This window comes from Stegostoma tigrinum, chromosome 49 (assembly GCF_030684315.1).
Source record: "Stegostoma tigrinum isolate sSteTig4 chromosome 49, sSteTig4.hap1, whole genome shotgun sequence".
NCBI lineage: Eukaryota > Metazoa > Chordata > Chondrichthyes > Orectolobiformes > Stegostomatidae > Stegostoma > Stegostoma tigrinum.
Window position 1 is genome coordinate 3100385 of NC_081402.1, and position 26715 is coordinate 3127099.

Here is a 26715-nt window from a genome sequence, read left to right on the forward strand (position 1 = left end):
GTACTAACCCATGCTGCAAGTTCACCCACCTTATTCCGGACACTCCTGGCACTGAAGTAGACACACTTCAAACAGATTCAAGAACAGCTGCTTCCCTGCTGTTACTGGACTTCCAAATGGACCTTTCAATTTTTAAATTTAATGCTCACCTTGCTGTCTGTGCATCTTTGCAGCAGCTGTAACACTATATTCCTCACTCTGTTCTGTTACCCTAATGCACTCTGTTTGGCGTGATCGGCCTGTACCGTGCACAAAACAAAGCACTTCACTGTACCGAATGTACATGTGACAATAATAAAGCAGATCGAATCCCTGCTCCTCTAGCTTCACTGGGGACGTGGGAGCAACACAGGCCCGTTTCCACTGTTCTCTCTTGAGCTCATGCCTGTGGCGTGCACGCACACACATGGACACACAGACAGACACCTTAACATAACCAGTTCAATCAAATTAAAAGTACACATTTTATTTGGTGCGGTCAGGAAAAAAACAGAAACGTGATTTTGCACAGCACTGTCACAATGAAATGCAGTCTAACATGATTCCTGTTAAAAGGCAAAAGGAAATTATTTTCCAAACACCATTACAAACAATTCCAACAGGTCTTTAAAAAGATGTCGCAGCCACACTACAGCAAGCAAGCAACAATCGAGCTGTGATCCTGACATGCTACATATCAAATATTTTATGTCTTTCATCTTTTAAAAAACACATGATAATACCCACCCCCAAAGTGTCCATTCAACACCACCACCACAACCATACCCGAATCCTGCAGCAATCCAGCTGGGATTTCTGCAAAACAGGAAGGTCAATCTTTCAGCAAAGATGCCACCCCCCAGATCCTCCGCATTCCTGCCAAGTCTGGGAAGGTGCTACAGGCCACATAAAGACAAGGTGCTGGTAGCTAGTCTGTTTCCTGTTTATATTTTGGAGGGGGGGGGGGGCAGCGAGGTATTTGTAAAAATAGAAGCTGCCCTGAAGGAACCAACATCCCAAGCCTGACACACTCCACAGGCAGCAATGTCAGGCAGGTCACTCTGAAACAGGTTCTTGCTTGCCAGTGGAATGTGATGTGTGCGCATACGCACGTGCGGTGGGTGTGGTGGGGGTCTATGTACAGGAAGGGGTGCAAAACCATTGGACAGGTGCTTGCAGAGTGCGAACATTTGGAAACTAAACATTCCCGAACCCTTGACCCTGCGCAGCTCCGGGATTGCACACCTTTTCTAAGGTGGGGGTGGGTGTGGTGTGGTGGTCAAGTGCATGCTGAGTGATGGCTCCCCTCTCTCCCCCAACTCGTTCAATGCCCACTTGGACACTGCCTTGCATGGCACTTCAAATAAAACACCTGCTCCCCTTTCACAATTCTAGCCCCTGCTGTAAAGGGCGAGGAGGAGAAAACGGTGAAATCATCCTTCCACCCATTGCCTTCAGTTTCTCTCGTCCTTTCCCTGTACTTTAATACCTATGGGAATGTCGGGTGGCTGCCCGGCTGTGCCAAAGCACTGGTTTTGATGGTGGAAGTTAAGGGTGAAGTAATGACCCTGCCCCTGCTCCAGGGGTAGGATTTCACACCCACAGCTCAAAGCAGGAAATGCCACTTCTCCAAAATAAAAAAAAAAGGCATCCAAAGAGAAGAAAGAATCAGCAAGTGAGGCTCATTATGTCTGCTGTGGTCTCGTGCCAACAAATAAACTAAGGGGACAGCTGGGCACCCTGATTTGCATTTTTAAAAATCCCAACTGGTGCACTTTTTGGGAATAAAACCAGCCGCCTTCCTGCAGGACACAGGGACCATTCCCTCCTTTGAACAGGGCTCACAGGTTCACCGATGACCTAGCCTGAGGTGGGGGCTTAGGGAAGGGGAACGGGGAGGTTTAACACAGCTTCTGAATAGGCTGTCTAAACGACAAGAACCCCTGTGCCATGAGCGAGAAACTGGATTATACAGATCAAGAATGGGGCTGGCAGAGACCTCAAACTCTTGAGCCTCTGATTTGCGAGCAGAGAAAATGGTCAAAGGCAAGCACTGAGCAGCAACCTTTCCCACCCCAGCCCACCACACGAGACATACAACAAAAGGATTGTAGAGAGACGGGGGGGGGGGGTGTGTGTGTGTGTGTGTGTGTGTGTGTGTGTGTGTGTGTGTGTGTGTGTGTGAGAGAGAGAGAGAGAGAAAGGGGGTTGAAAGAGAAGGGGGCGGTGAGAGAGAGAGCGAGAGAAAGAAAGAAAGAGAGAAGAGAGAGGGAGACAGAGAGAGAGAGAGAAAAAAGAGGAAAAAAAAGAAAAAGAGAGAGAGAGACAGAGAAAAAGAGAGAGAGAGAGAGAGAGAGAGAGAGAGAGAGACAGACAGACAGACACAGAGAGAAGAGGCAGACGGACACAGACATACAGACAGAGAGGGGAGAAAAGTCTGCACAACACGGAAGGGACTAAAACAGAAAACACAGCTTGGAGCCCCACCCCATGTGTCAAATTCCAGTCGCTTGATACACGCTGCCAGGTGAATGAAGCACAAGGTGTCCAAACTCCCACAAAAATCCTCATCCCCAACCCCAGCATGCCTTCCCCGTGTACGGGTTAATCATTGGGTGATGGGCCAGCCTCTGGGAACCCAGTCAGGTCGAAGGTCAGCACTTTACTGATGACACAGTCCCCTTGCTGAAAGAGATGGAGAAAGGAAGGGGCGGGAGGGTAAGAGAGAGAAAAAAAGTGAAAATATTAGACCAAACCACCATAAAGCAGACATGTAGTTTCAAGATGCCTGCTTCACCACAATGTATAAAACTGTTCGAGGACTTGTGTTGGTAGAATCTGAGACCCTGCTGCTGCTGTTCTTCTGTTGAAGGGTCTAGACTATGTGGGCACAGTCCCAGGGTAAGGGATGGTGGCGCACTGTTAATGGAGCAGTCACTAAAAACTTAACCCTCTAAGGACATGGATTCAAATCCCACTACAATGGTTAGTGCACTGCAGTGATGCCTACTACACCAGCCAACAGTGACTGGTGTTAAGAGCCAGCTGGTTCACTCATGTACTGTAGGTAGGGAAATCGGCTGTCCTTACCCGGTTTGGGCCTACATGTGACTCCAGATCCTGCTCAGGGGTATGGCTGACTGCGAACTAACGGCTCTAGAGAGCCGCTCAATTCAAGAGGCAGTGAGGAAGGGTTGACTAACGTTGGGCCTTACCAGTGGTGCCCAACTCTCGTTGAAAGGTGGTAAATAATTAGGACTGACAATGGGACGTGTGTGGTAGTGCTCACGTGATGACAAGGCCTTGCGTGTGGGGCTGGGGAAAAAGACATGGGGAAAGGTGTTCAAGTCCTAAAATTACTGAGCTCTATATTGAGCCCCGAAGGCTGCAGGGACCCCAAGTGGAAAGTCAGGTGCTGTTCTTCCAGCCTGCGCTGACCTTTGCTGGGGCACTGCAACAAGCAGGATACAGAGATGTTGGCCAGGGAATACTGTGGTGTAATTACGTGGCACAGAATGGGAAGCTCAGGGTCATTTTTGCTGACAGAATGTAGGAGTTCTGCAAAGCTGTCACCCGCTCTGTGCTGTGTTTCCCCAATACAGAGGAGAACATCTGGATTTAGTGATGTGTAATGATTAGGATCTGATGACTTCTCAACCTGGAGTCCTGCCAACCTTTTTAGCACCTCTTTGTTATCTGTTGCTATACTGTTCAGTTGCTCAACACCCACATTTACAACTGGGCCACTATTAACATCTTCACATTTGGTAAAGACAGAATATTCTTTTAGTACCTCTGCCATATTCTTTGCTTCAGTAAGTAGCTTACCCTGTTTGTTCCTTATGGGTCCAACTCAATCTTTCACTAAACTTTTACCATTAATATGCTTGAAGAGCATCTTACAATTTGTTTAGCACTGCCTGCCGTGCTTTCAGCCTTCCTTATTCCAGGCTCAGCCTCTCCCCTGTATTTGGGATACTCTCCCTGATTTCTACTGATGTTGTTTCTCTTCTCATGTGCATCACATGTCTCCTTTTCTTTCCTTATTTTCTCAAAAATATCCTTCATCATCCAGGATATCCTAATGTGGATACCAGGTCTTGTTCCTCACTTGTCGGGCTGTGGAAAGTGAGACCCAACTCCTATTCAGTTAGAGATAATGGGAACTGCAGATGCTGGAGAATTCCAAGATAATAAAATGTGAGGCTGGATGAACACAGCAGGCCAAGCAGCATCTCAGGGGCACAAAAGCTGACGTTTCGGGCCTAGACCCTTCATCAGATGGGGTCTAGGCCCGAAACGTCAGCTTTTGTGCTCCTGAGATGCTGCTTGGCCTGCTGTGTTCATCCAGCCTCACATTTTATTATCCTATTCAGTTAGAGACACATTATTGTAGCTTCTCTTGTAATCATCAAGACAAAGGTGAGAATGCCAAAATACAGCTATTCGCTGATTGGGTTCAAGAAAACATTTACAAGGATGTTACCAGGATTGAAGGGTTTGAGCTATAGGGTGAGGCTGGATACGCTGGGGCTGTTTTCCCTGGAGTGTCAGAGGCTGACAGGTGAACATTATGGTGGTCTATAAAATCATAAGGGGCATGGGTAGTCAAGGTCTTTTCTCTAGGGTGAGGGGAATCCAAAACTAGAGGGGCATAGGAAGGGAAAGATTTAAAAGAGACCTGAGGGGCAACTTTTTCCACACAGAGGGTGGTGCGTGTGTGGAACAAGCTGCCAGAGGAAGTGGTGGAGGCTGGTACAATCACAACATTTAAAAAGGTACCCAGGCAGATATATGAACAGGAAGGATTTAGGGGGATATGGGCCAAATAGGACTAAATTAATTTAGCGTGCGTTGTCCGCATGGACGAGTTGGACCAAAGGGTCTGTTTCTGTGCAGTATATCTCTATGACTCTACGCTTGGCGGGTTGACACTTTTGGCCAGGCTACGACCAACAAACGCAATGAAGAACACCAGACACTCCATCAGCTCTTAGTAAATTTAAAAATGTACAAGGTTTGGTCATACACCTTCAGTTTGCAAAGGACTGTACTTCATCTGCAGCAGCGTTCCCTCAACTGTGTGAATTTCTCTCTGTACCAGCTCTGGCTGTAATCTTTCAGGGCACCAGCAGAAGATTTGAAGGGAGGGGTAGAGCAGTCGCAAAAGGTGGATGAAGACAGGATCACTCATCACTACTGGTTGTGAGAGATTGTTGAAGCTGATTCTCTATGAGTTGATCAGGCAAAGAATTTACTGCTCAAGGAGACAAAAGTTTGCCAGAACTTCCAAAGCACAAACGGCCCTGGAGTTGATCAGACAGTGTTGTTGCTACGTTCAAACTGGCACTGACCTGTCTAAGACGGAGAAACAAACCTCAAGCTGCCACATACCTCAGGGTAGACACCAATGAGAGCGTCAGCCTTGGTGTAGAATTCCTCTTTTAGGGAAATGACCACAGCCTGAAAGTTAGACATAGACTGCTCCTTGATGTAGTTGGCAACCTGAGAAAAAGGAAGTCCATTTCAGCCTGGTGAAAACGGATTCACCCTTATATCCTCGTGTCAGCCAAACCTGTATTTCCACCCCGTGACCAAAGTTTCAGGTTCACACACACACAGAGACAGACACACGCACACGCACACACACACACAGAGACAGCGAGCTACTCACTGGCTTTTGGCAACACAGCGTTCCCTCGTCTGCTAACAGCCCACACCACCCCCCCACCCAGTTTCTCAGGCTGATGCACTCAGCAGGACAGCAGTTACCAAACAAGACTGACTGCTGCCGGGTGAAGTGTCCTGACTTTCGCCTCCAAGCAGCTGACTGGGTGAACTGGGTCAGTGAAGGAGCAATGAGCAGTCAAGATAATGTATATCCTTCCCTTCCCCCCATCACTTACCACCACATTTCCCTGAGAAGGAGCAGTGTCATTCACAGAAACTTACTAGAGTGCGCAGGAATCAAATCAAGGAGCAATGGCCAGCGTAACAGAGGGAAAACTGAGTGGCACTCTCTGGGTATGAGGCCGAAGGGTGGAAACTAGGGGCAGAGTGGGACAGACAGCAAGGGACAGGAGCTCGATGGGACTGCGGACCCAAGGAATGGACTTACTGACCATGAGAAGTAATGACACCTTCGAAAATAAGCAGGCGAGGGGGAGAATGCAGAAGTGAGTGCAAACGAGAGTCTGCGCATGACACACGCGCAAAGACGAGACCACTCACCTTTCCAATGTTTGTATTGTCAAGGGCAGCATCAATCTCATCCAGAACAAAGAACGGGGCTGGCTTATAGCTGAGGAAAGACAATAGTCCTGGTTAGCAGCACCCTGACACAGTACCCATAGCCCCACTCACCAACAAGAGCAAAACTGCAAAGTCAACAAAACTGGAATGCTCATGTTGGAGACTTTTCGGAGGCAGCTAGTAGAGGGAGAGAGAGGGAGCAAAGGTGAGAAAAGCGTGTCCTGGTGCAGCTCATGTTGCTGTGTGGTTTCCTCCTATTCCTGTGTAACAGGCTCGAGGAGGGGGCTCCTCCTGCTTTGAACACAGCTTGCACATACTTGAGAAAGTCGGTCTGAAGTCTGAGAAACAGGATAGTTGACAAGTTCACCCCTTTTACTGCAGTGTCCCCACTCTGCTGCAAACATCCCTACCTGTGGATGGCAAACAACAGCGCCAAGGCCGCCACCGTCTTCTCCCCTCCAGACAGGTTATCCATGGGCCTGAACCGCTTGCCCGGAGCCACACAGTTGTAGTTGATCCCATCCAGGTACGGCTCTTCTGGGTTCTCCGGGCCGAGGAATGCCTGGCAGGTGAATGAAACATGGTCACGGATGATTATGCAATTTTAATGTCAGACAGTATCTTTCGCACCTTGATGAAGGCCACCTTTTGTATTTTTTCTATATTTTTAACTGTGGACTAAAATGACAAAACAGCCGTTTTAAGAACCAAGAATAACTGCGTGCTTTTGCGTGAACCAACCTGACCCTCACTGTCAACACTATTTACACAGTTGCTGTCTCCTGCAGGAGCTGAAGTGTAGCTCACGGACAAGCTGGACTAAGGAGTTATGCACAAACGGAGTTCTGTTTGGGAACAAACAACTGATTGATGTGTGGCCTATTGACTAGCTGTCAATATCAAAGAACTTGTGCCTGCCAACAATTATATGATCAGTTCTCTGATAGCTTAACAGTTTGAGGCTGTGAACAATCTGGAAAGAAACAATCAGACACCACCACCATGCTCAGGAGCTATCTGTGGTCTCTGCAGTCAAAGCTATGTTAAGCCTGAGGAAAACCTGCTTATTTGCTGTAAGCCATGACTTTTAATGAATAAGTCATAGGCCTGTTTATAAGTACGAAGCAGCCAGCCTGTGCTTCCAGCAAAGCAGTGAAAAAATCCGGAGAAGGAAGAGGAAGAAGCAGCATTTTAAGCAGCAGATCCCGTGGACAGGGGCCAATGAGCTGCTTCACCATGTTTCTCTCCATCTGCAAGCACCATCAATTCCTGGAGGCTTGGTATTCCAACTGGAACTCCATCAAACAACATATTGAATGAAGACCCTGTTTACAAACCAGTGAGAAACAGAGCCAGAAGTAATACCAACCACCCCAGAAAACTGAGGCATATAAAATAACAAGCGGGGGAGATCACCAACTCTTCACTGGAGGCGCACTGACCACGTTACCTAGCAGAGTGACAAAACATTTGCATCCAAACCCACTGGCTCAGCAAGCGTGTCTACAACCTCATAAACACCAGGTTTTTCCCTGCGTCTGTCTATTTGTGTACAAGGAAGAGTTTGGAAGGGAAATTATGGTTTTAGTTAATAGAATTACAGAACATAGAATAGTACAGTACAGGCCCTTCGGCCCATAATGTTGCGCTGAACTTTTAACCTGAACCTAGAGTCTATCTAACCTCCAGCCCTACCTTACACTATCATCCATATGCCTACCTACTAGCCGCTTAACTGTCCCTAACGAAGCCGACTCCACTAACCCCTCTGGCAATGCATTCCACACCCCGACCACTCTCCGAGTAAAGAACCTATCTCTGACGTCTCCCCAATATCCACCTCCACTCACTTTAAAACTATGCCCCTTGTAATAGCTACCTCCACCCTCAGAAAAAGTCTCTGGCTGTCCACTCTATCTATACCCCTGATCATTTTGTACACCTCGATCTAGTCACATCTCATCCTTGGTCATTCTAAAGAGAAAAGTCCTAGCTTCCTCAGCCTTTCTTTGTGAGACCTTACCTCCATTCCAGGCAACATCCTGATAAATCTCCTCTGCACCTTTTCCAACGCTTCCACATCTTTCCTGTAATGAGGTGACCAGAACTGGACACAGTATTCCAGATGTGGCTGAACCAGGCTTTCGTATAGCCGCAGCACAACTTCACAGCTCTTGAACTCAATCCCTCTGTTAATGAAAGCTCACACACCATACGCCTTCTTAACAACTCTATCCACTTGGGTGGCAGCTTTCAGGGAAAGCTGAAGACAGGCAGTTCTTGATAATTTATGCAGAATCTATAGACTTATAACAGCAATTGCTGTCAGGCAGGTGGTCTATGCTTTCAGTGAACCTGGCTCTGAAAGTCAGGTAAATTGAAGAATCTTTGAGCACTTTTTAAAATCCTTATCTGTTGTGGCAACTCAGGGAACAGAACATTGAACACAGAACTGTACAGCGTTGGAACAGGCCTTTCAGTCCACAATGTTGGGCCAAGCAGGATGCCAAATTAAACTAATCCCCTCTCACCTTAAATGCATGCCCTCTAGTATTAGGCACTTCAACTCTGGGAGAAAGGTTCTGACCATCAACCCTATATATGCACCTCAATTTTATAGACTTCTATCAAGTCTCTTCTCAGCCTCCACTGCTCAAGTGAAAACACCACAAGTTTTTCTAGCCTCTCCTTATAGTTCATACCTTCTAATCCAGGCAGCACCCTGGTAAACCTCTTCTGCACCCTCTTCAAAGCCTCCACCATCCGGCCTGTAATGTGGAGACCAGAACTAATACAATTCTCCAAGTGTGGCCTAACCAAAGTCTTACAAAGCTGCAATAATGACACCCTGACTCTTGCACTCAATTCCCTGACCAACAAAGGCAAGCATGCCATACGCCTTCTTTACCGCTCTGTATACTTGTGTGACCTTCGTTTTGATGTCCAACGTGCTGCCCCACTGAGGCAGGACAGTACAGCTCATCCCAACCTGCTCATGTTTATGGAAAATAGGCTGCGTTCATTGTCAATGCCATAGCCAGCACATGGGCAGAAACTCAGGTGTGCAGTGCCACATCCATAAACAGCCATAAGCCTGCTAGGAACAAAGATGATGCTGCCCTTGAAACTGACAGCCAAGAGGTCTTACAGGGTTTAGTTAAACCCCAGTCCGGGGACTGTACAAGAGACAGGATGGCGGCAATGCATCCTCAGGAGTGCAACCAGGGAACGTGCAACTGCAGTTCAGAGAAAAATGCCACCACTTGTTTTCAGAGTTTCAGAACAGCCCAACTCATTTTCTCTCAGCTGGTCAAGGTTGCCTTGTGGCCAAGTGGATACTGTTCATCAACAGCAAACCTCTCACTGATCCTGAAAAAAGTCAACAGACAACAAATCTGCAGCTAGACGGGCCGATTAAAATCAGAATCACCCGCATCCCATGCACAGTCCTACAGGTGCTCCCATTTAATTCCGGATCTGCTCCTGCATGTGCGACATCAAACTGCAAACACGTTCTGGCTGAGGGAGATCAGTTGGTAACTGATGTTGCTGGGCTCATTTGTACCTGTGGTTTTGGAGTAATTATGCCATACAAAACTGAAAAGTCATGCTCGGGCACTGGGGAAGGCTCCAATCTTAGTTCAGTCGGAAGATCCCAGGTGACAGTGTCTCCACACAAGATCCGATCCCATTTTCCAGCTGAAACACCACGACTGAGGAAGGTTATCATGACAAATCAGAAGTTAACCTTGAGTGGACAAAGATCCACCCCCTCCCCAACTCCTCACCTCAGACATTACTGGAAGAGAGTGGACTGGACGTCTACAAGCATTTGTCCCATCTTTCCAACTAAGCTGTGAAACAGAGGGTCCCTCCCTTCCAGTCTGCCTGAATTTGGACCAGCTGGACAGAAGTGACACATGCTCACTGACAGAACTGCGCCGTACTGTTCAGTAGCACCTTCCAGACCCAGGACCTTCTTGCCTAGATAGAGCAGGACAGGCAGGGAGCATGGGGACAACACCTCCAGGAAGCTCTGTATGAATTGGAGCCTCCTTCAGAGTCACTGGGCCTCCCTTACCAGCACTGTGGGGTGTCCCTGCACCACATGGGACTGCAGTAGTTAAAGATGGCAGTTCTCAAGGGGGCAATTAAGGATGAGCAATGAATGCTGAACCACCCAGGGACACCACCATCCCATGAAACAATTATAATAAACAGCTGGGAAGCGGAGGAGAGCTCAATACCATACAGCAGCAGCTCCCTCCCAATGCAGAAGGGAGTGAGCTGATATTGAGCTGATCTCATACAGGTTCCAAGGGTGTTTCATTCTTACCTGCGCACTACTGTTCCGTGAGAGAGCCTTGTAAATCTCATCGATATTCGTGGCCACAGCTTCGAAACAGGCGTTGAAGCGGTCAAAGCGCTCCTTCTTGATCTGCTCGAATGCCTGCTTTGCTTTTTTGGCTCGTTTTCTTGCTGCCTCAAACTCTGTCCGCGATGGGGGAAGAAAAAGACAGGAAGAGGAGAGTGGTAAGGAAAACAGCACCATTTGACATTGGGTAAATGAGGGGGCAGGGTCTCCTGTGCTTTACCAAATAGCACGTGTGTGTTATTAACACCTTCTACACCTCATAGCCTGCTCACACACTGCATCCAGGCTTGCACGAGGACGCACAGACCCAGTATGACCAATGGACAGACTACAACCACTCACACATTAAGGCACAGCTGCCAAGGTTAGCTGACAAACACCTTCATGTCCAAGTCCTGCACCAGAGACGCAAGTGCAGATTCCTAAAAAAAGAAATGCTTAGCTCTTTGTGCGGACATCACTGCCAAGGAAAGAGTGAGACAGACAGTGCATTGAGGTTAACTCCAGATTGACTGATCAACAGACACTGATGCACTCAAACTTGCAAGAGTGGGTGAAGACTAACCTTCTGAGGTTTCCTGGAATTTATCCCGCACACTATCCAGCTTCTCCATGGCCTTCATGTTGGGTGCGGCAATCCGTTGCAGGATGTTCTGGTGCTCTGTCACCTTCTGCTGCAGGCTGTTCAACTCGATCTTGACCTCGTCTTCTGCTAGTGTATCCTGCATAGGTATTGGTGCAGAGACAACATAAAATTCCCTTTCTTTTGGAAAGTCCTTTCCCTTCCTTGCTCCACTGGAAAATTACACCAAAGCTTCTAAGATCACATAGCGGGGTAGTCAGACAGAATCTGAACTAGCTGTGTCAAACTATTCCCCCCGACACCGTCCCTGAAGAGTGGAGTGGGCACGGGCCGAGTCCCCCGGGGGACGGAAGAGAGCGCGGGCCGAGTCACGCGGCGGACCCAGCAGGGTGGCCTTGTACCCTGGGGCCTGTAGGCAGGACACCGTGAGCAATGAGCCCTGGAGCAGCACATGGGGAAGGCGGCCCACTGCAGCGCGTAGGCAGCGAGTCCTGGATGGAGACTGGTGTGGGGGGGGGGGGGGGAAAACAATCCTTACCTTAGAACACAGTAATGCTAATGCCTTAATATATTCCTATTTCTAATTTATTTTCAACTCTCTAATTAAGCAACTACTTCCATTCCTCTGCTGCATTCTAGAATTGTACCTAGGTATTTGTATCTGAGATGTCGCACTGGAAGGCAGATATTGTTAACGTTTTTCACTGTACTCTTACAATGGAGTACACGTGACAGTAAAAGGATATTGAATTGCATCTAGTGTTGGATGGAGGAACGTAAGTTCCACACTAGTGTTCTGACTTTTTTGCTTTAAAGGCGACTAGTGGATGGGAGGTGGTGGGATATACAAACAGGACCTACACTAAGACGTTGCAGGACAGTCTGGACAGGAATTAGTGTCTTAGTTTAAGGATTCGACTATTTCGAATTGAGATGAGCAGAAGATTCAGAGTTGCCAGACCAGCCTACTCTGGTTTTGCTCCAGGTTTTTAACACCCACAGTTATTCGTGTTAATTGTAAAAAGGTCCAGAGCATTGGTTTGGTCCTCTGGATTACCAGTCCAGTTACATTACTGCTGCACCTACACCTCCTAAGGCTTCCTTGTTTTTTTTTTAAAATTCATTCACCGGATGAGAGGGTCGCTGGCCAGGCCAGTATTTGCTGACCATGCCTAATTTCCCAGAGTGCATTTAAGAGTCAGTCACGTGGACGTGGTTCTGGAGTCACATGCAGGCCAAACCAGGGGAAGATGGCAGTTTCCTTCCCTAAAGTACATTAGTGAATTAGTTGGGTTTTTCTGACAGTCACCAATAGAGTCACAGTCATCATGAGACTCTTAATTCCAGATTTTTATTGAATTCAAATGCCATCTGCTGTGGCAGGATTTCAGCCTGGGTCCCCAGAACATTACATGGGTCTCTGGATTAACAGTCCAGCAATAATACCACAAGGCTGTGACCTCCCCATTACTGATGGTTATCAGAAACTGAAGAGGAGTCGAGAGTTATTAGGGGCTGCAGAATTCTCTCCCCCAGACAGCAAAAAAAAGTTTGGTCATTGAATCTATACAAGGCTGAGTTAGAGAGATTTAGATTGACAAAGGAATCAATGTTCACAGGAGGGAGGTAGGTAGGAAAAGTGGGGCTCAGGCCCAAATCCGATCAGCCACTATCTTAATAAATGGCAGAGCAGCCTCGAGAGGCTGAGCAACCTTCTACTGTTCCTCACTTGCACACGTGAAAAACGGGCACCAATCTGCCTGTCAGGTTGATTGAGCAATCAAACATACCTTCAGATCCTCGGACAGCTCGCTGTAATCTATCTCAATCATGGCCTCCCGTGCGCACACATTCGAGGTCCTCTGCGAACTGTTTCCTGTGTCTTCGGACTGCAATTCGCCCTAGGAGGAAAACGTCAGCCAATCAAATTTAACTAAAATATGGCAGGTGGGAGGGTAGGGCGGTTGAATAAGAAGTTGGGGCTGGACGTCAAGGAAGAGAGTGTGTGTAGAGGGGTAGAAGGCATGTGAGGACAATGAGGGAGCAGGGCAGTTACCTGCCAGTCGAGAGTTACACAGAAGTTTCCATGATGTCTGGGGGCTGGGACTCTCTAGCTGCCGACAGCATTCGCCCTTTGTGAAATCCTGCCGAACTGTCAGGGTCAGACACTCCTGCCACAACCCCAGCATTCTGCTCTTCCTGAACGGTGCAGCGAGCTCACCAGGTCATATTACAATTCACTCGTACAACGTGACTTGATTTGATTTATTACTGTCACGTGCACCTAGGTAGTGTTTTTGCATGCAGTACAGGCAGATCACACCATACAAAATGCATTAGGGCAATGCAACAGCGAGGGATAGTGTTACAGCTGCAGAGAAGGTGCAATGACAGCGAGGTCAAACCTAAACTTAAAATCCGAATGGTCCACTGGAAGCCCAATAACAGCTGTTCTCGAATCTGTTCATACATGTAATCAAACACTTTTGTATCTTCTTTGATGGATGAGGGTGGAATAGAGTATAACTGGGGTGGGAGGGGTCACTGATGATGTTGGTTGCTTTCCTGAGGCAACAGGAAGTACAGATGGAGTCAGGGGAATGGAAGGCTGGTCTGTGCTCCCAACTCTGGGGTTTCTTATGGTTTTAGGAAGAGCAGTTGCCAAACCACACAGTGATGCACCCAGGTAGGATGTTTTCTAGGGCGGTTACTTTTTTTAAAAATAATTTTTCCATAGGGAAAACTGGCATTTAATGTCCCACCCCAAATAACTCTTGAGGTGATGACGGAGAGCTGCCTTCTTCATTGGCTGCAATTTACCTGGGTCAGTTTTTCTGAAACAGACTGACTGGCTGATTTCTGACAGCAGTTAAGAGTTAACTATATCGATGTGGATCCAGAGTCAAAGGTAGGCCCGACCAGGCAACATCCTGGTAAATCTCCCTCTGTTCCCTCTCCAGTGCCATCACATCCCTCCGATAAGCTGGATCCTGGAACTGAATACAATACTCTCATCCTGTGGCCTAACTAACGTTTTATATAGTTCCAACACACACGCCATGCCTTAGCTAATAAAGACACGATCAAATGCCTTAACTTTTTGGATAAACAGATGGATGATAATGGAATAGTGTGGGTTAGATGGGCTTCAGATTGGTTTCACAGGTCTGTGCAACAGAGGGCCTAAGGCCTGTACTGTGCTGTGATGTTCTACATTCCAACTGTTTTTTCCACTTGATTTTCCTGGTTATGTCTATAGCAGCTTTACATTTGAGCTCATGTCCCCAAAGCTTTAGCCTAGCACCTCCTGCCTCTCTGGATTACAAGTCCAGTGACATCACCACCAGCGTACAGCCATACTGCATACACCTACTCGCATTACTTGTGTTTGTAAGCTCGTTCTAGGTGCAGGGTCAGGCCTTTTAGCACTTCCCCCTAATTTAAATATCGATCAAATATTGGTCCAAATGATGCACAGCCTCAAAATAAGGAGGTGAAGACATAAGATGGAGTTGAGGAGGAACTTCTTCACCCAAAGAGTTGTTAATCCCACCCAGTGAAGCACTTGAGGCTTGTTTAATGTTTTTAAGGCAGACAGGTAGATTATTGAACACTATTGGAATTAAGGATCACGGTGAGCAGGCGGGTAAGTGGAACTGAGTCCACAAAAAGATCAGCCATGATCCTGCTGAATGGCGGAGCAGGTGCAAGGAGCCAGATGGGCTGCTCCTGCTCCTACTTCCTTATGTTAGATAAAACCTCCTCCAATTTCTTCAGTTCTGACAGCTAGAGCATCCTGCCGGGGGTGCCGTTGGTGATGGTGGGTGTGATTTGGTGGGGGGGGGGGGGGGGGGGGGGGGGGGGGGGGGGGGTTGCAGGAATGCGAAAAAGGTAAAGCGATTTGGTATTATACAGCCCGTTTGCCAGCTGGTGGTCTGCAGTGGAATACATCACCTCTTCCTGACTGATGTCATCCATGCTCCCCTGGCGCAGGGGCAGCTTGATGTCCTGCATCTTACAGCTCTGCAGCAGGTTGTGCCGGTCACTGCGCTTCTGTTCCAGTTTGGTCTCGATAGCAGTCACTTCCTTCTGGAGCTGGGTCATCTCCCTGCAAGCCGACATGGGGTATCAGGTTAACAAAAGGAGCTTGGCTTTGTGGGGGCAGTAGATTGTGAAGGGGAGGACTGAGATTACTCACTGGTTATTTGCTACTTGTAGACTCACCCACCCCACCCCCGACCCCAGCCAACTAACTCTGCCGCACATCTCCTGTTAATCTGCGGGTGGAGCTTCTGCAAGCAACAAGGAGAGAGAGATAGATAGATAGATAGATAGATAGATAGATAGAGAGATCGAGAGAGAGGCTTTGCCTTCAACCCTTTGCCATAACTCCCACCTTACCCCTACTCAACCGGCAGCATGGTGGGTCAGTAGACAGCACTACTGTCTCACATCATAGGGACCCAGGTTTGATTCCAGCCTCAAGCAACCGGCTGTGTGGAGTTTGCATGTTCTCCTAGTGTCTGCATGGGTTTCCTCCAGGTGCTTCTAGTTTCCGCCCGCAGTCACAAAACTGTGCAGACTACGTGGATTAGCCATGCTAAATCCAGCGATTTGCAGGTTAGGTGTGTTTGCCATAGGAAGTGCAGAGTTACAGGGATACAGGCAGGGGCGGGTCTAGTGGGGATGCTCTTCAGAGAGATGATGTGGACTCAAATGGGCCGAATGGCCTGCTTCCACACTGTACGGATTCTACAACTGGTCGCCTGCTATCTCCACGTCCCAGAAGGGCATTTTGCTGGCCGATTTCCCCACCCCTCCCACCCCACCCCAACCCTCTGCACTGACTTGGTGGCCCCTCCAAGCTTCTTGCGAATGTCGTCCATCTCGTGGTTCTTGTCGTTGACCTCTGACTTTTTGGCAAGGTGCTGGTTCTTCAGGTCCTGCAGCTGGGCCATGGTCTCGTCAATGATCTTCATGTGCCTGTGCTCCTCCTGTGAAACAGAGAGAGGCAGCTGAAAAGCAGACACTGTAAGGACTTCACAAGACTCTCCAACCCACACAGGTGAACAAATAATAAAACTCTATCGAGCTCTTGCAGCAGTTTGGAAGAAACTAGGGGTTTCAACGGAATTCAAACTCCACCAGTTTGTGCGCGAGATATGAACCTGGTTTGGACACTGCACCAGTGACCTCACTAAACCTGTGGCTCATTACCGACATAGCAACATCGAAATCGGGATCATTCGACCCTTTGAGCCCGCTCCACCACTCAACACAATCAGGGCTGACCATCCAACAGCTGCCACTTTCCCCCCATACCCTTTGACCCTTTCAGCTCCTAACAACTATATCTAACCCCTTTGTGAAAACACTCTAATGCTTTGTCCCCTATTGCTTTCTGTGGCAGAGAATTCCACAGCCTCACCATTTGCTGGGTGAAGACATTTCTCCTCATCTCAGTCCTAAAGAGCTGATCACATATCATTAAGACTGTGATCCCTGGTTCTGGACTTCCTGGTTATCGGGAACATCCTTCCTGCATTAACCCTGCCTAGTCCTGTTAAAATTTTACAGGTTTCTGAGGCCTCACCGGCTCTATATCTAAACACCAAACATCAAACTGGCCTTAAGAACGATCTCACACAGTTTCATGAAGCTCAGCATGGTCTGAAGCCAAGGCCCAGTGTGACCTGGAGGCTACATGCCAGGGTGGTCTGGGTTGGAAGACCATTGTTCTAAGCTTATACTCCTGCAATGCTGGATATTTTATTTTTCTATTTTCTAAGATCCTGTAACTGTAGAAGCGTTGTACCCAAGGTGGGTAGGTGGCGACATAAACTTTTCACTGTACTCATTTAGTACGTGCGACAATAAAGCTAATTCTAATTCATATGTCAGTCTTGTTGTTATCTCAGGAATCAGTCTGGTTAGGTTTTGTGCAGCCCCCTGACTTTCAGCAATCAAATCAAATTCCCTTAAGATAATTCAATCACTTGTTTCATTCTTTTTAAACTTTTCTCACTGTGACTGTGAAATATTATCATTTCGAATATCAAACTTTTCATAAAAGCTTTTAAAACATGATTGAAACTTATTGCCCTCGTGCAATTCTTGTTGGAGTTTGTCTAGCAATGCTGTGGCTCTGACATCTTCATCATTCAGTAAACATACAGAATGTCTCTCCCCATGTCATTAAGGTTATCAACTCTAACCAGATATAACAGGGAATGTGGTGAGGAGGCAAACTCAATCAAGTATAGCTTTGATTAGATTAGATTCCCTACAGTGTGGAAACAGGCCCTTCGGCCCAACAAGTCCACACTGCCCCTTGGAGCATCCCACCCAGACCCATCCCCCTATAACCCACAGATCCCTGAACACTACGGGCAATTTAGCATGGCCAATTCACCTAACCTGCACACATTTGGACTGTGGGAGGATACCGGAGCACCCAGAGGGAACCCCACGCAGACTCGGGGAGAATGTGCAAACTCCACACAGACAGTCACCCGAGGCTGGAATCGAACCCGGGTCCCTGGTGCTGTGAGGCTGCAGTGCTAACCACTGAGCCACCGAGCTGCTCACTTTGGTGATGTGCCTCTTTCAAAGTAAAGAAAGTTGTACCTTTTTCAGTTTTTCAATCTCATTCTCGTCCTTCTTCACTGTTTGCTCCCACATGTGCACTTTATCCTGGTCCTCCTTCAGCTGTTGCCGCTCATAGTCGAGCTGGATGCCCAGTCTTGTCTTCTGGTTCTCAAACTCCAGTCTGCAAGGGTACAGGCCTCATTAACTACAGCCATGGCTCACTCAGCCTGGGGTGGGGGGGGATCAGCACTGGGCACTGGCTCACTCAGCCTGGGGAGGTGGTGTGGGTCAGCACTGGGCACTGGCTCACTCAGCCTGGGGAGGTGGTGTGGGTCAGCACTGGGCACTGGCTCACTCAGCCTGGGGAGGTGGTGTGGGTCAGCACTGGGCACTGGCTCACTCAGCCTGGGGAGGTGGTGTGGGTCAGCACTGGGCACTGGCTCACTCAGTCTGGGAGGACGGCTGTGAACACTGAGCACTGAGTGTCCTCACCCAGCCAGGGGAGGGTCAGTGAGAACAGTGCTGGCTCACTCAACAGGTAGCGAGTCCGAGTACAAAACACCCTCTGGTTACAGGGAGGGTTAGTGAACACAGGCTGTGGGAGAGGTTTGGAGATGGCAAGTGAGCAGGGTGAAAAACCCAATCCACCTACCTCTTCTTGGCTATCTCGTTCTGCCTTTTCACCTTCTCCTCTTCAAACTCCCTGATGTTCCTCACCCCGATTTCTCGACAGAATTCCTCAAACACCTCATCCTCAACCTGTGCAGCAATAGGAGGCAGAGTCAGGGTTTTCCAGGCTTTAAACATTTATTCCCAGCACAGGCGTCACTCACCTGCTTGACAGTTGATATGCGAGTTAGTTGCTGCAGGATTCCCAGTCTCTGACCTATTCTTGTAGTATCGACATGGCTAGGCCCGCCCAGTTCAGTTTTTGGTCCACACTAACCAACCAACTCCAACACTCACCTCTGTCCCAAGGGTATTGATAGTTAGGAGTGCCATCTCCATCAGTTAACTGAGTGTTGTGAGGTGACGATCTGAGGATACTTGTGTGGGGCGAATATCAGGCCCAATGTCATCCAGACCTTGTCACTTCAATGTCAAAGCAGTCGTAAATGGCTGCATGGCACTCTGCAATCATCCCTTTAATGAAGGGGAGGTCACCAGTGAAGTAGCTGTTTGGGCCTAGCCTGAGAAACTCCTACAACGATGTTCCAGGACTGACCTCAAACAACAACTACACTGGTCAGTGTTACAATGTTGATGGGTGTCCCTCGAGGGAGACAAATCTACGTTAGATACATGGGAGGGAGCCCCCTCTCGTTGACCGAGGTTCCTTCTTTGTCACTGTCGCTGGCTCTCTGTCAGGGGCGGTCACTCTTGCCTTGCCTCACAGCTGGGCAATGTGGTCAGGTGGCATGGGGGCCACTGGTGCTGACAGAACCCAAAACGTCCACAGGAGGTTGACAGTCAGGCCGAGGGGATCGAGCAAAGCTCGCGGCGCCTCGTATATTATACTACAGCAACTCTCTGCCCTGCTCGAGCAGTAACCATTCAGGATTGGTTAAAAAAATAACCCAGATCGAAATGTTTTGGCCCCACAAGGGCTTAGACCGTTCTCCACCTTCATGATGCCCCATGCAACAGAGACTAACCCAGGTGATTACCCCAGCCTAGATCTTTTTTGGCAGTACCTAACCTTTGGCATAAGATGAAGGACCCTCTGGGAGGAATGGCCTCTTGCAGGAACACCAGGCCTTCAGTACAAATATGTTCAGGAACTGGATGTAAGTTTGCTCACTGAGCTGGAAGGTTTCTATTTATCTGTTTAGGTTTCCTTAAACACATAAATAGAAAGCGGGACATAACACCAGCGCTTCACCGGAGGCTCACTGATAATGTTACCCAGAATGGTGACGAAATGTCTGAAAACGAACCTTCCAGTTCAGCAAGCAAACTCACATCCAGAACCTCAACCTGAGCTACAGATCTTCTCAAAGCTCGCTTTGAGGCACTTATAGCTTCTCCTGCAGCTCACCAGGCGATTCACAGACGCTGCCTGGGAGAGCAGGCAAGATTGATGTCAAGTAAAATATAGTTTTGCTGAAAGTGAGCAACGTGTTTCCATGGTCCTTACAAAACGTAAAGAAAAGGATATAGACTACAGCTGCCTCACCTGGTTCATCTTCTCTTTCAGCTCCTTCATCTCGCGATCCCGGGCCTGCACTGTGCGTTTGATGTCATTTATTTTTGGCCCAAAGTTTGCCAGCTCACTCTCCAGCTTGGATTTCTCCTGTATTGCGAGAGTAAAACACCAGTGAGTGAGAGGCGGAGGGTCTGGGAGAGTTAGGCGAGGAGCGGGGCGAGATTGGAGATTCTGACCGAGAGATGGGGTTTTTTTTTTGGGGGGGGGGGCGGTGGGGAGCAGGAATTGGACATAAAGAGTGGAAAAAGAAAATGAGTGCGCGCGTCTAGGGACAAGGCAGGAAGTGAGCAGGTGATAGCAGGGATGGAAGCAGACTGAGATTTGTTGGCGGGGGGGCATGGAAAACACCTTGCAACAGCCTGGCAGGGCAAGATTACCTGTGATCAGTAGGAGATGGTGAGGACAAGTGAGGGTGGAATAAATGGAAGTGGACAGGCAACAAAACAGCAGGAAAAGTGAAAAAAAAGAGGAAAGGGAGATAATCGATTAGAGACAGCCCACAGACATTTGGGGCACTCTCTGTGCCACTAACCTGCATGTTCAGTGAAAGATGTCGGGTTTTGGTCTGATCCAGGTCACTCTGTGAATACTTCAACCTCATCTGGAGCCCATGAGCCTGCGACTGCACCTGCCGCAGTTCGGCCTCCTTCCGTTTTATCTTCATTTGCTCCTGCGGGAGGAATCATGGGTGAGTGCACACAAACGTGGAGAATCAAGCCCTGACAAAACAAGAAATAGGGGCATGCAGCTCAGCGGTTAGCACGGCTGCCTCACTGCGTCATGGACCCAGGTTTGATTCCACCTTCAGGCTACAGTCTGTGTGGAGTTTGCACATTCTGTGTCTGCATGGGTTTCCTCCGGGTGCTCCGGTTTCTGCACACAGTCTAAAGCTGTCCAGATGAATCAGCCTCTCTGCATTAAAGTGGTCAGGACTCCTTCTTTCCCGGAAGATCTTACGCAGGCAAAAAGGATCATCTCTTTTTTGGCCGAAGAGTACAGGCCCAACCTGCGCTCCCAACACAAACCCCTGTCATCCCAGGAGCTAACCAGCAAAGTGCAACACCTCTGAACGTGACTGGAGACCAGGTCTCCTTTCTCCACACGTCCAAAAATCAAAAAGGCCTGAAAACCAAATGCTGTTTCAAAGCCAGATCTGCAGACGCACCGAGTTCAGGCCCTTTGGGGGGGCGGGGAGACGATATCTCTTTTAGGTCTGTTTGGGTCAAGGGATGTTTATTTCCAAATGGGCCAATCAGGAATGCGGTATGGTGGGAGGGTTCCAAAACCTGGCTTGCCCATTGAGCACCAGCACCCCACATTAAATGATGTCAAAGCCGACCTCCAACAGGAAGAAGGTTTCCCACCGACTCTAATCACCGAAACAAACAGAAAACCCGACAGCTTGGTCCCCTCACCTTCAGCTCTTCGGTCAGCTTCTCCTTCTTGCTCTTCAGCTTCTCAACCGCCTTCTCGTCCCAGCGACGGGCCTTGGCCTTCAGGTCACTAGCACCGCCTGATATCACACCGGATTTCTGGAACAGGGTCCCATCCAAGGCAACTGTCTGCAGGGGTTGGGGGAGGGGAAACAGAATGAGGAGGAAGAAGAGAAGATCGACACTGGTGCAGGCTCTCCCCATCAGGCATGGTGTTCCAGCCTACACCCTGTGAGAGAATCAGACAGCGCTGCCCAGGAATGGTCAGGGAGACCTCAGGGGTGAGGGGCGTCAGGATGTTGCCAGCAGTTGCATCCAGCAGTCACATTCCCTTGCCACGTGACCAGCTTGCAGGGGGATATTGAACTTGGGGGGGGCATTTGGCATTTGCAGGAGCAGACCACCAGGCACCAAGTCGGCACTGTGTTTTAACCAGCTGGCAGTGAAATGAGAACAATCAAACGACAAAAACACCTGGTTTGGGTGGATCAAAAAGGTCTGTTTGCTAGTTGGACTCTCACTCTGCTGTAAACGTGGAGCCCATTCACAACAATTTCCCCGCTCTCACTGCGGGCAAGGGCAGGTCACGCAGGGAAATCATTCAATTTGGAAAGACGGAGGGGGCTCGGGACATGTCAAGAAGCAGAAAAGCCAACACAGCATTCACTAGGACCGGCCTCCATCCCTCTCTGCCCGCAAGCTGACTGTTCCTCAGCCTGGCTGCTCATAAAGGATAGTAAGTGAAGTACAATGGCCACATCATGTAACGGTGATGGGGTTTGGGAGGCTGGGGGAATGAAATCAGCAAAGGGAGATGCTGAGGATCAGGATTCCTGCTGACAATTGATCAGACTTAATTATTTGCCTCACGAGAGTGCACCAAGATTTGAACAGGCTGGGCAGGCAGAATTAAGCTGGGAGACTGACCACAGTCTTCACAACAGGGAAAGGTTTTGGCAGAAATTCTCTCCATGTCAAAGATGTACCTTGTGTCTCTGTGGACCCCCAAAAGCAATTCTCCTGGCATCCTCCACATTGTCGCACACTAGTGCATTCCCACAGGCATACTGTAGAGCTTTCTTAATGTGCGGTGGCTCGTAACGGATAACATCGATCACCAGTTTAGCCCCCCGCAGCTCCCGGAGCTTCTCATCAGTCGGCTTTACCTGAAGCCATAACATAGCCAAAGTTACACTAGTGTCACACAGCCACAGCCCCGTCCCCGCCGGTACTGCACCCCGGTGTCACACAGCCCCGTCCCCACCGGTACTGCACCCCGGTGTCACACAGCCCCATCCCCACCGGAACTGCACCCCGGTGTCACACAGCTCCGTTCCCGCCGGTACTCCACCCCGATGTCACACACCCCCGTCCCCGCCAGTACTCCACCCCGGTGTCACACAGCCACAGCCCTGTCCCCGCCGGTACTGCACCCCGGTGCACATGGCCACAGGCCTGTCCCCGCCGGTACTGCACCCCGGTGCACACGGCCTCAGCCCCGTCCCCACCAGTCCTGCACCCCGGTGTCACACAGCCCCGTCCCCGCCGGTACTGCACCCCGGTGTCACACAGCCACAGCCTCACCAGTACTTCACCCTGGTGTCACACAGCCACAGCCCCGCCGGTACTGCACCCCGGTGTCACACAGCCACAGCCCCGCCAGTACTACACCCTGGTGTCACACAGCCACAGCCCCGCCGGTACTGCACCCCGGTGTCACACAGCCCCGTCCCCGCCGTTACAGCACCCCGGTGTCACACAGCCACAGCCCCGTCCCCGCCGGTACTCCACCCCGGTACCACACAGCCACAGCCTCGTCCCCGCCTGTACTGCACCCCGGTGTTACACAGTGACAGATGCCAACTGATGCTTGCTGACCTCTAAGTAGTCAAGAGGCAGGAAAGTCTCCGGCTCCCCCCGCTGCTCCTTAATGTATTGGATGCAGTCCCTGCCAGTCTTCTCCGTGTCTACAATAATGGCGTCCATGTTTTTCCCGAGTACCTTGGTGACAGCAATCTGATATTTCTTCTGTGTGGGCTGGCACAGATCAATCAGACGGCCATACTGCAAGGAGGAAAATGGTGGAGGGGTAGGGGTGGGGATTTAAAAAAAGAAAGAGAGAGAGAGAAAATATTAAACAAGGCAAGGCGTACAGGAGCAGTGCTGGACAGCACAGCGACGATGAAATGGAAGCCCAGCCTCAAACTCACTCATATGGATTGACGTGCTGCACACCCTCCTTCCTTCTAATTTTTATGGCACCCTCTCAGGTAGTTACATTTACAGAACTTGGCCATGTGAGAATATGCAAATTGGATGATAACAAACAACTGGGTGAGACAGAGAGAAGGGTCATCAGGACGCAGATTGGCTATGACGGATCTTCCGCGCAATGGTAGCATCCATACCTCTGAGTCAGGAGTCCCGAGTTCAAGGACCATCTGCTCCAGAGGAGTGGAATAAAATCTCTGAACGGAGTGATTAATAATACCTGCTCCTGGCCCAATGCTCGCTCTCACACACACACACACACACACACACACACACACACACACACACACACACACGGACACACACACGGACACATAGACAGGATGAGAAACATTTGATCTGAACCTACAAAGATACTGGGGGAGGTGGGTGTGTGCAAACAGAAGGCAGACCACAATCAGAGGGCTATTTATCTGTTGAGTTCTCTCTAACAGTTGAGGCACTGAATGCACCCGAGTCCAGGTGGGGCAGATTTTTGATTGATGAGGCAGTTTGAAGACAGGGAAGTGAAAAATCTTATCAGCTACGATCTTACTGAATAGTCAGAAGTCACATGATTCCAGGCTATAGCCCAACAGGTATATTTATAACCGCAAGCTTTCAGAGCGCTGCTCCTCCGTCAGGTAAAGCAGAGGGAGGCGCGCAAGCACGGACCGTATAGGCAGAGAGGTAATGGCAAATACTTCCAGGAAAATAAGCGTCAATAGGTAAGTACAAATTACCGCTGGCATTCTTAATTATCTAGAATTATCTTGCCATTATCTCTCCGCCTATATTGCCTGTGCTTGTGCGCACCCCCCTCTGCTTCACCTGACAAAGGAGCAGCGCTCTGTAAGCTTGTGATTTTAAATAAATCTCTTGGACTATAACCTGGTGTTGTGACCCCTGACTTTGTCCATCCCAGTCCAACACCAGTACCTACACATTTTATTGGAAAGTGAAACAGGTTCAATGATCTCAAAGACTTTCTCCTGCTCTTATGTCTTGCATTCTCATTCAGCCCAGCTTGACAACAACCTAATCTACTCATTACAGGTTTGTAGTTGAAAAAGGCAGCACCTCTTGTGGTGCGCTGGACGACTAGGAGGCCCAGGTTCAAATCCCACTTGCACTAGAGATGCACGATACCGTCTCTGATTAGTTGATTAGAAAAACACGTTAAATTTCTTTTTAGGTTTGGAAAGATGTTCTGTGTCGTGCAGACTTAGTGGGCTGAAGATCCTGTTCCTGTGCTGTTCTTCATTTACTGTGCGTATCATTTACTGCACTTATTGCTTACTGTGTTTGACTCCCTAATATCACAGTGTCAAAGGCCCCTAAAGTGGGCAAAATTATTTCAATAACTTGATATGCGGCAGCGTTAAGGAAGAATCTTTTCCTGATACATCAAACGGACTTGCAGTTAACCCTTTACGATGTAGTTGCCTGCCCCAATTGGCGTGAAACAACTTCTGGGGTACACTCTGTTCTTTCCCACATCCTACAGGAGGGACCATATGTGATACTATTCCGGGTCAGCTGTGATCATAGCAGCCTAATACCTTACTGTGACAGAGTTCAAAAGGCAGGAGAAGCAAATGCCATCACACCTCTGCAGTTTCTGACAGTTCCCAAGTCTGCAGAAAGAGAATTCAATGAAGATAATTTCAAAAAGGAAAACATTCCGAAGAGGGGCAAAGAATGCGCAGGGACATTGGTACTTCACAGCAAACAGCCAGCACTGAAACAGCCTCCTGTCGTGTTTAGCGATTCCAGGACAAAAATTCCAATTTGAGTCTTCCCCCGTATCTATTATATTGTGTGTTGGTTAGCTCAGTTGGCTGAACAGCTGGTGTGCAATGCCAAGTGACACCAACAGCACGGGTTTGATCCCTGCACTGGCTGAGGTTACCACGGAGACCCTACTTTCTCAACCTCATCTGAGGCGTGGTGACCTCACCGCCAATCGTCTCTTCTTCTAAAGAGAGAGCAGCCCTACAGTCCTCTGGGACTGCAGTGACTTTAGCATTCCCCTATCTGACTGGGCCTCTCTAATCCTTTCCCATATTTCACACCCATTATGTTTGCTGCTCTTGGGTGTACTTTCCGACCCAGCCGCGATGGACACACCACCTCCCACGACCCTCGGGTCACGCACCACAGAGCCTGGGTAGAGGCGTTTAATGCTCTCCATGATCTCTGCCTTACGCTGCTGGCGACTGCTCTCCTGCCGGTCGATGCGAGCATCACCCAGCTGCTCCATGACCTGATTGAGCTCCATGTTAATCTCATCGATGCGCCGCTTTGCTGCCTCCACCTCCTCGGTCAGCTTGGCCTCTTGCGCCTGCTGCTCCTCCAACGACTGCCTGGGGCAGGAAAGGGTGCACATCAGCCAGACGGGAAAAGCCACTGCCTCAACTTCCATTCACACTGCGCTCTCCTGCGCGGGCGCAACAAGCACAGACCCATATGACCACTGACCCAATCGTGCACCCTCACATAACCCCATACCAGTGCATGCACACTCTTGGTGTCCTAGGTAGACACGGTGGTGGAGAAAGGCATTTTGCACGCTTAGCTTCAGTGATCAGAGCACTGAGGACAGGAACTGGGACGTCATGCTGCAACTGTACAGGATATTAGAGAGGACACTTTCGGAGTACTGCGAACAGTTCTGGTCTCCCCGTTATAGGAAGGATATTACTAGCTTGGAAAGAGGGCAGAAAAGATTTACAAGGATGTTATCAGGACTGGAGGGTTTGAGTTATAAAGGACAGGCTACATAGGTGGGATGTTGTTCCCTGGAGCGTGCAAGGTTGAGGGGGCAGCCTCATGAGAGGTTTATAAAATCGCGAGGGACACAGATAAGGCAAACAGCAAAGGCCTTTTCCCTACGGTACAGGAGTCCAAAAAGACAGGCATAGGGTTAAGAGAGAGGAGGAAGAATAAAAATGGCAGTGAGGCGTAACCTTCTTCCACACAGAGCGTGAGTGCATGTACGGATCGAGCAGCCAGACGTAGTAGAAGATGCAGATGCAATTACAACATT

The 26715-nt window shown here is 49.1% G+C and overlaps 1 protein-coding gene across 2 annotated transcripts in view; it reads right to left on the minus strand.

Annotated features, from left to right (window-relative positions):
- Nucleotides 1-445: 445 nt before the first annotated feature.
- The window catches only part of LOC125450009 (structural maintenance of chromosomes protein 1A), a 41079-nt gene continuing 14809 nt past the window's right edge, over nucleotides 446-26715 (minus strand). Inside the window, exons 9-25 of one of the 2 annotated variants that reach the window (XM_059643209.1) lie at nucleotides 25825-26032; nucleotides 23295-23480; nucleotides 22403-22582; nucleotides 21399-21545; nucleotides 20516-20653; nucleotides 19954-20070; nucleotides 18430-18536; nucleotides 17817-17958; nucleotides 16038-16183; nucleotides 15144-15297; nucleotides 12980-13078; nucleotides 11172-11328; nucleotides 10568-10722; nucleotides 6642-6793; nucleotides 6211-6280; nucleotides 5374-5484; nucleotides 446-2664 (exon numbers count right to left, since the gene is read on the minus strand). In XM_059643209.1, coding sequence (XP_059499192.1) covers nucleotides 2584-2664; nucleotides 5374-5484; nucleotides 6211-6280; nucleotides 6642-6793; nucleotides 10568-10722; nucleotides 11172-11328; nucleotides 12980-13078; nucleotides 15144-15297; nucleotides 16038-16183; nucleotides 17817-17958; nucleotides 18430-18536; nucleotides 19954-20070; nucleotides 20516-20653; nucleotides 21399-21545; nucleotides 22403-22582; nucleotides 23295-23480; nucleotides 25825-26032 — 2350 coding nt within the window. In that variant the 3' untranslated portion in view covers nucleotides 446-2583. Of the gene's footprint in view, nucleotides 2665-5373; nucleotides 5485-6210; nucleotides 6281-6641; nucleotides 6794-10567; nucleotides 10723-11171; nucleotides 11329-12979; nucleotides 13091-15143; nucleotides 15298-16037; nucleotides 16184-17816; nucleotides 17959-18429; nucleotides 18537-19953; nucleotides 20071-20515; nucleotides 20654-21398; nucleotides 21546-22402; nucleotides 22583-23294; nucleotides 23481-25824; nucleotides 26033-26715 lie in introns of both variants that reach the window. The other variant, XM_059643208.1, reaches the window with a different exon arrangement.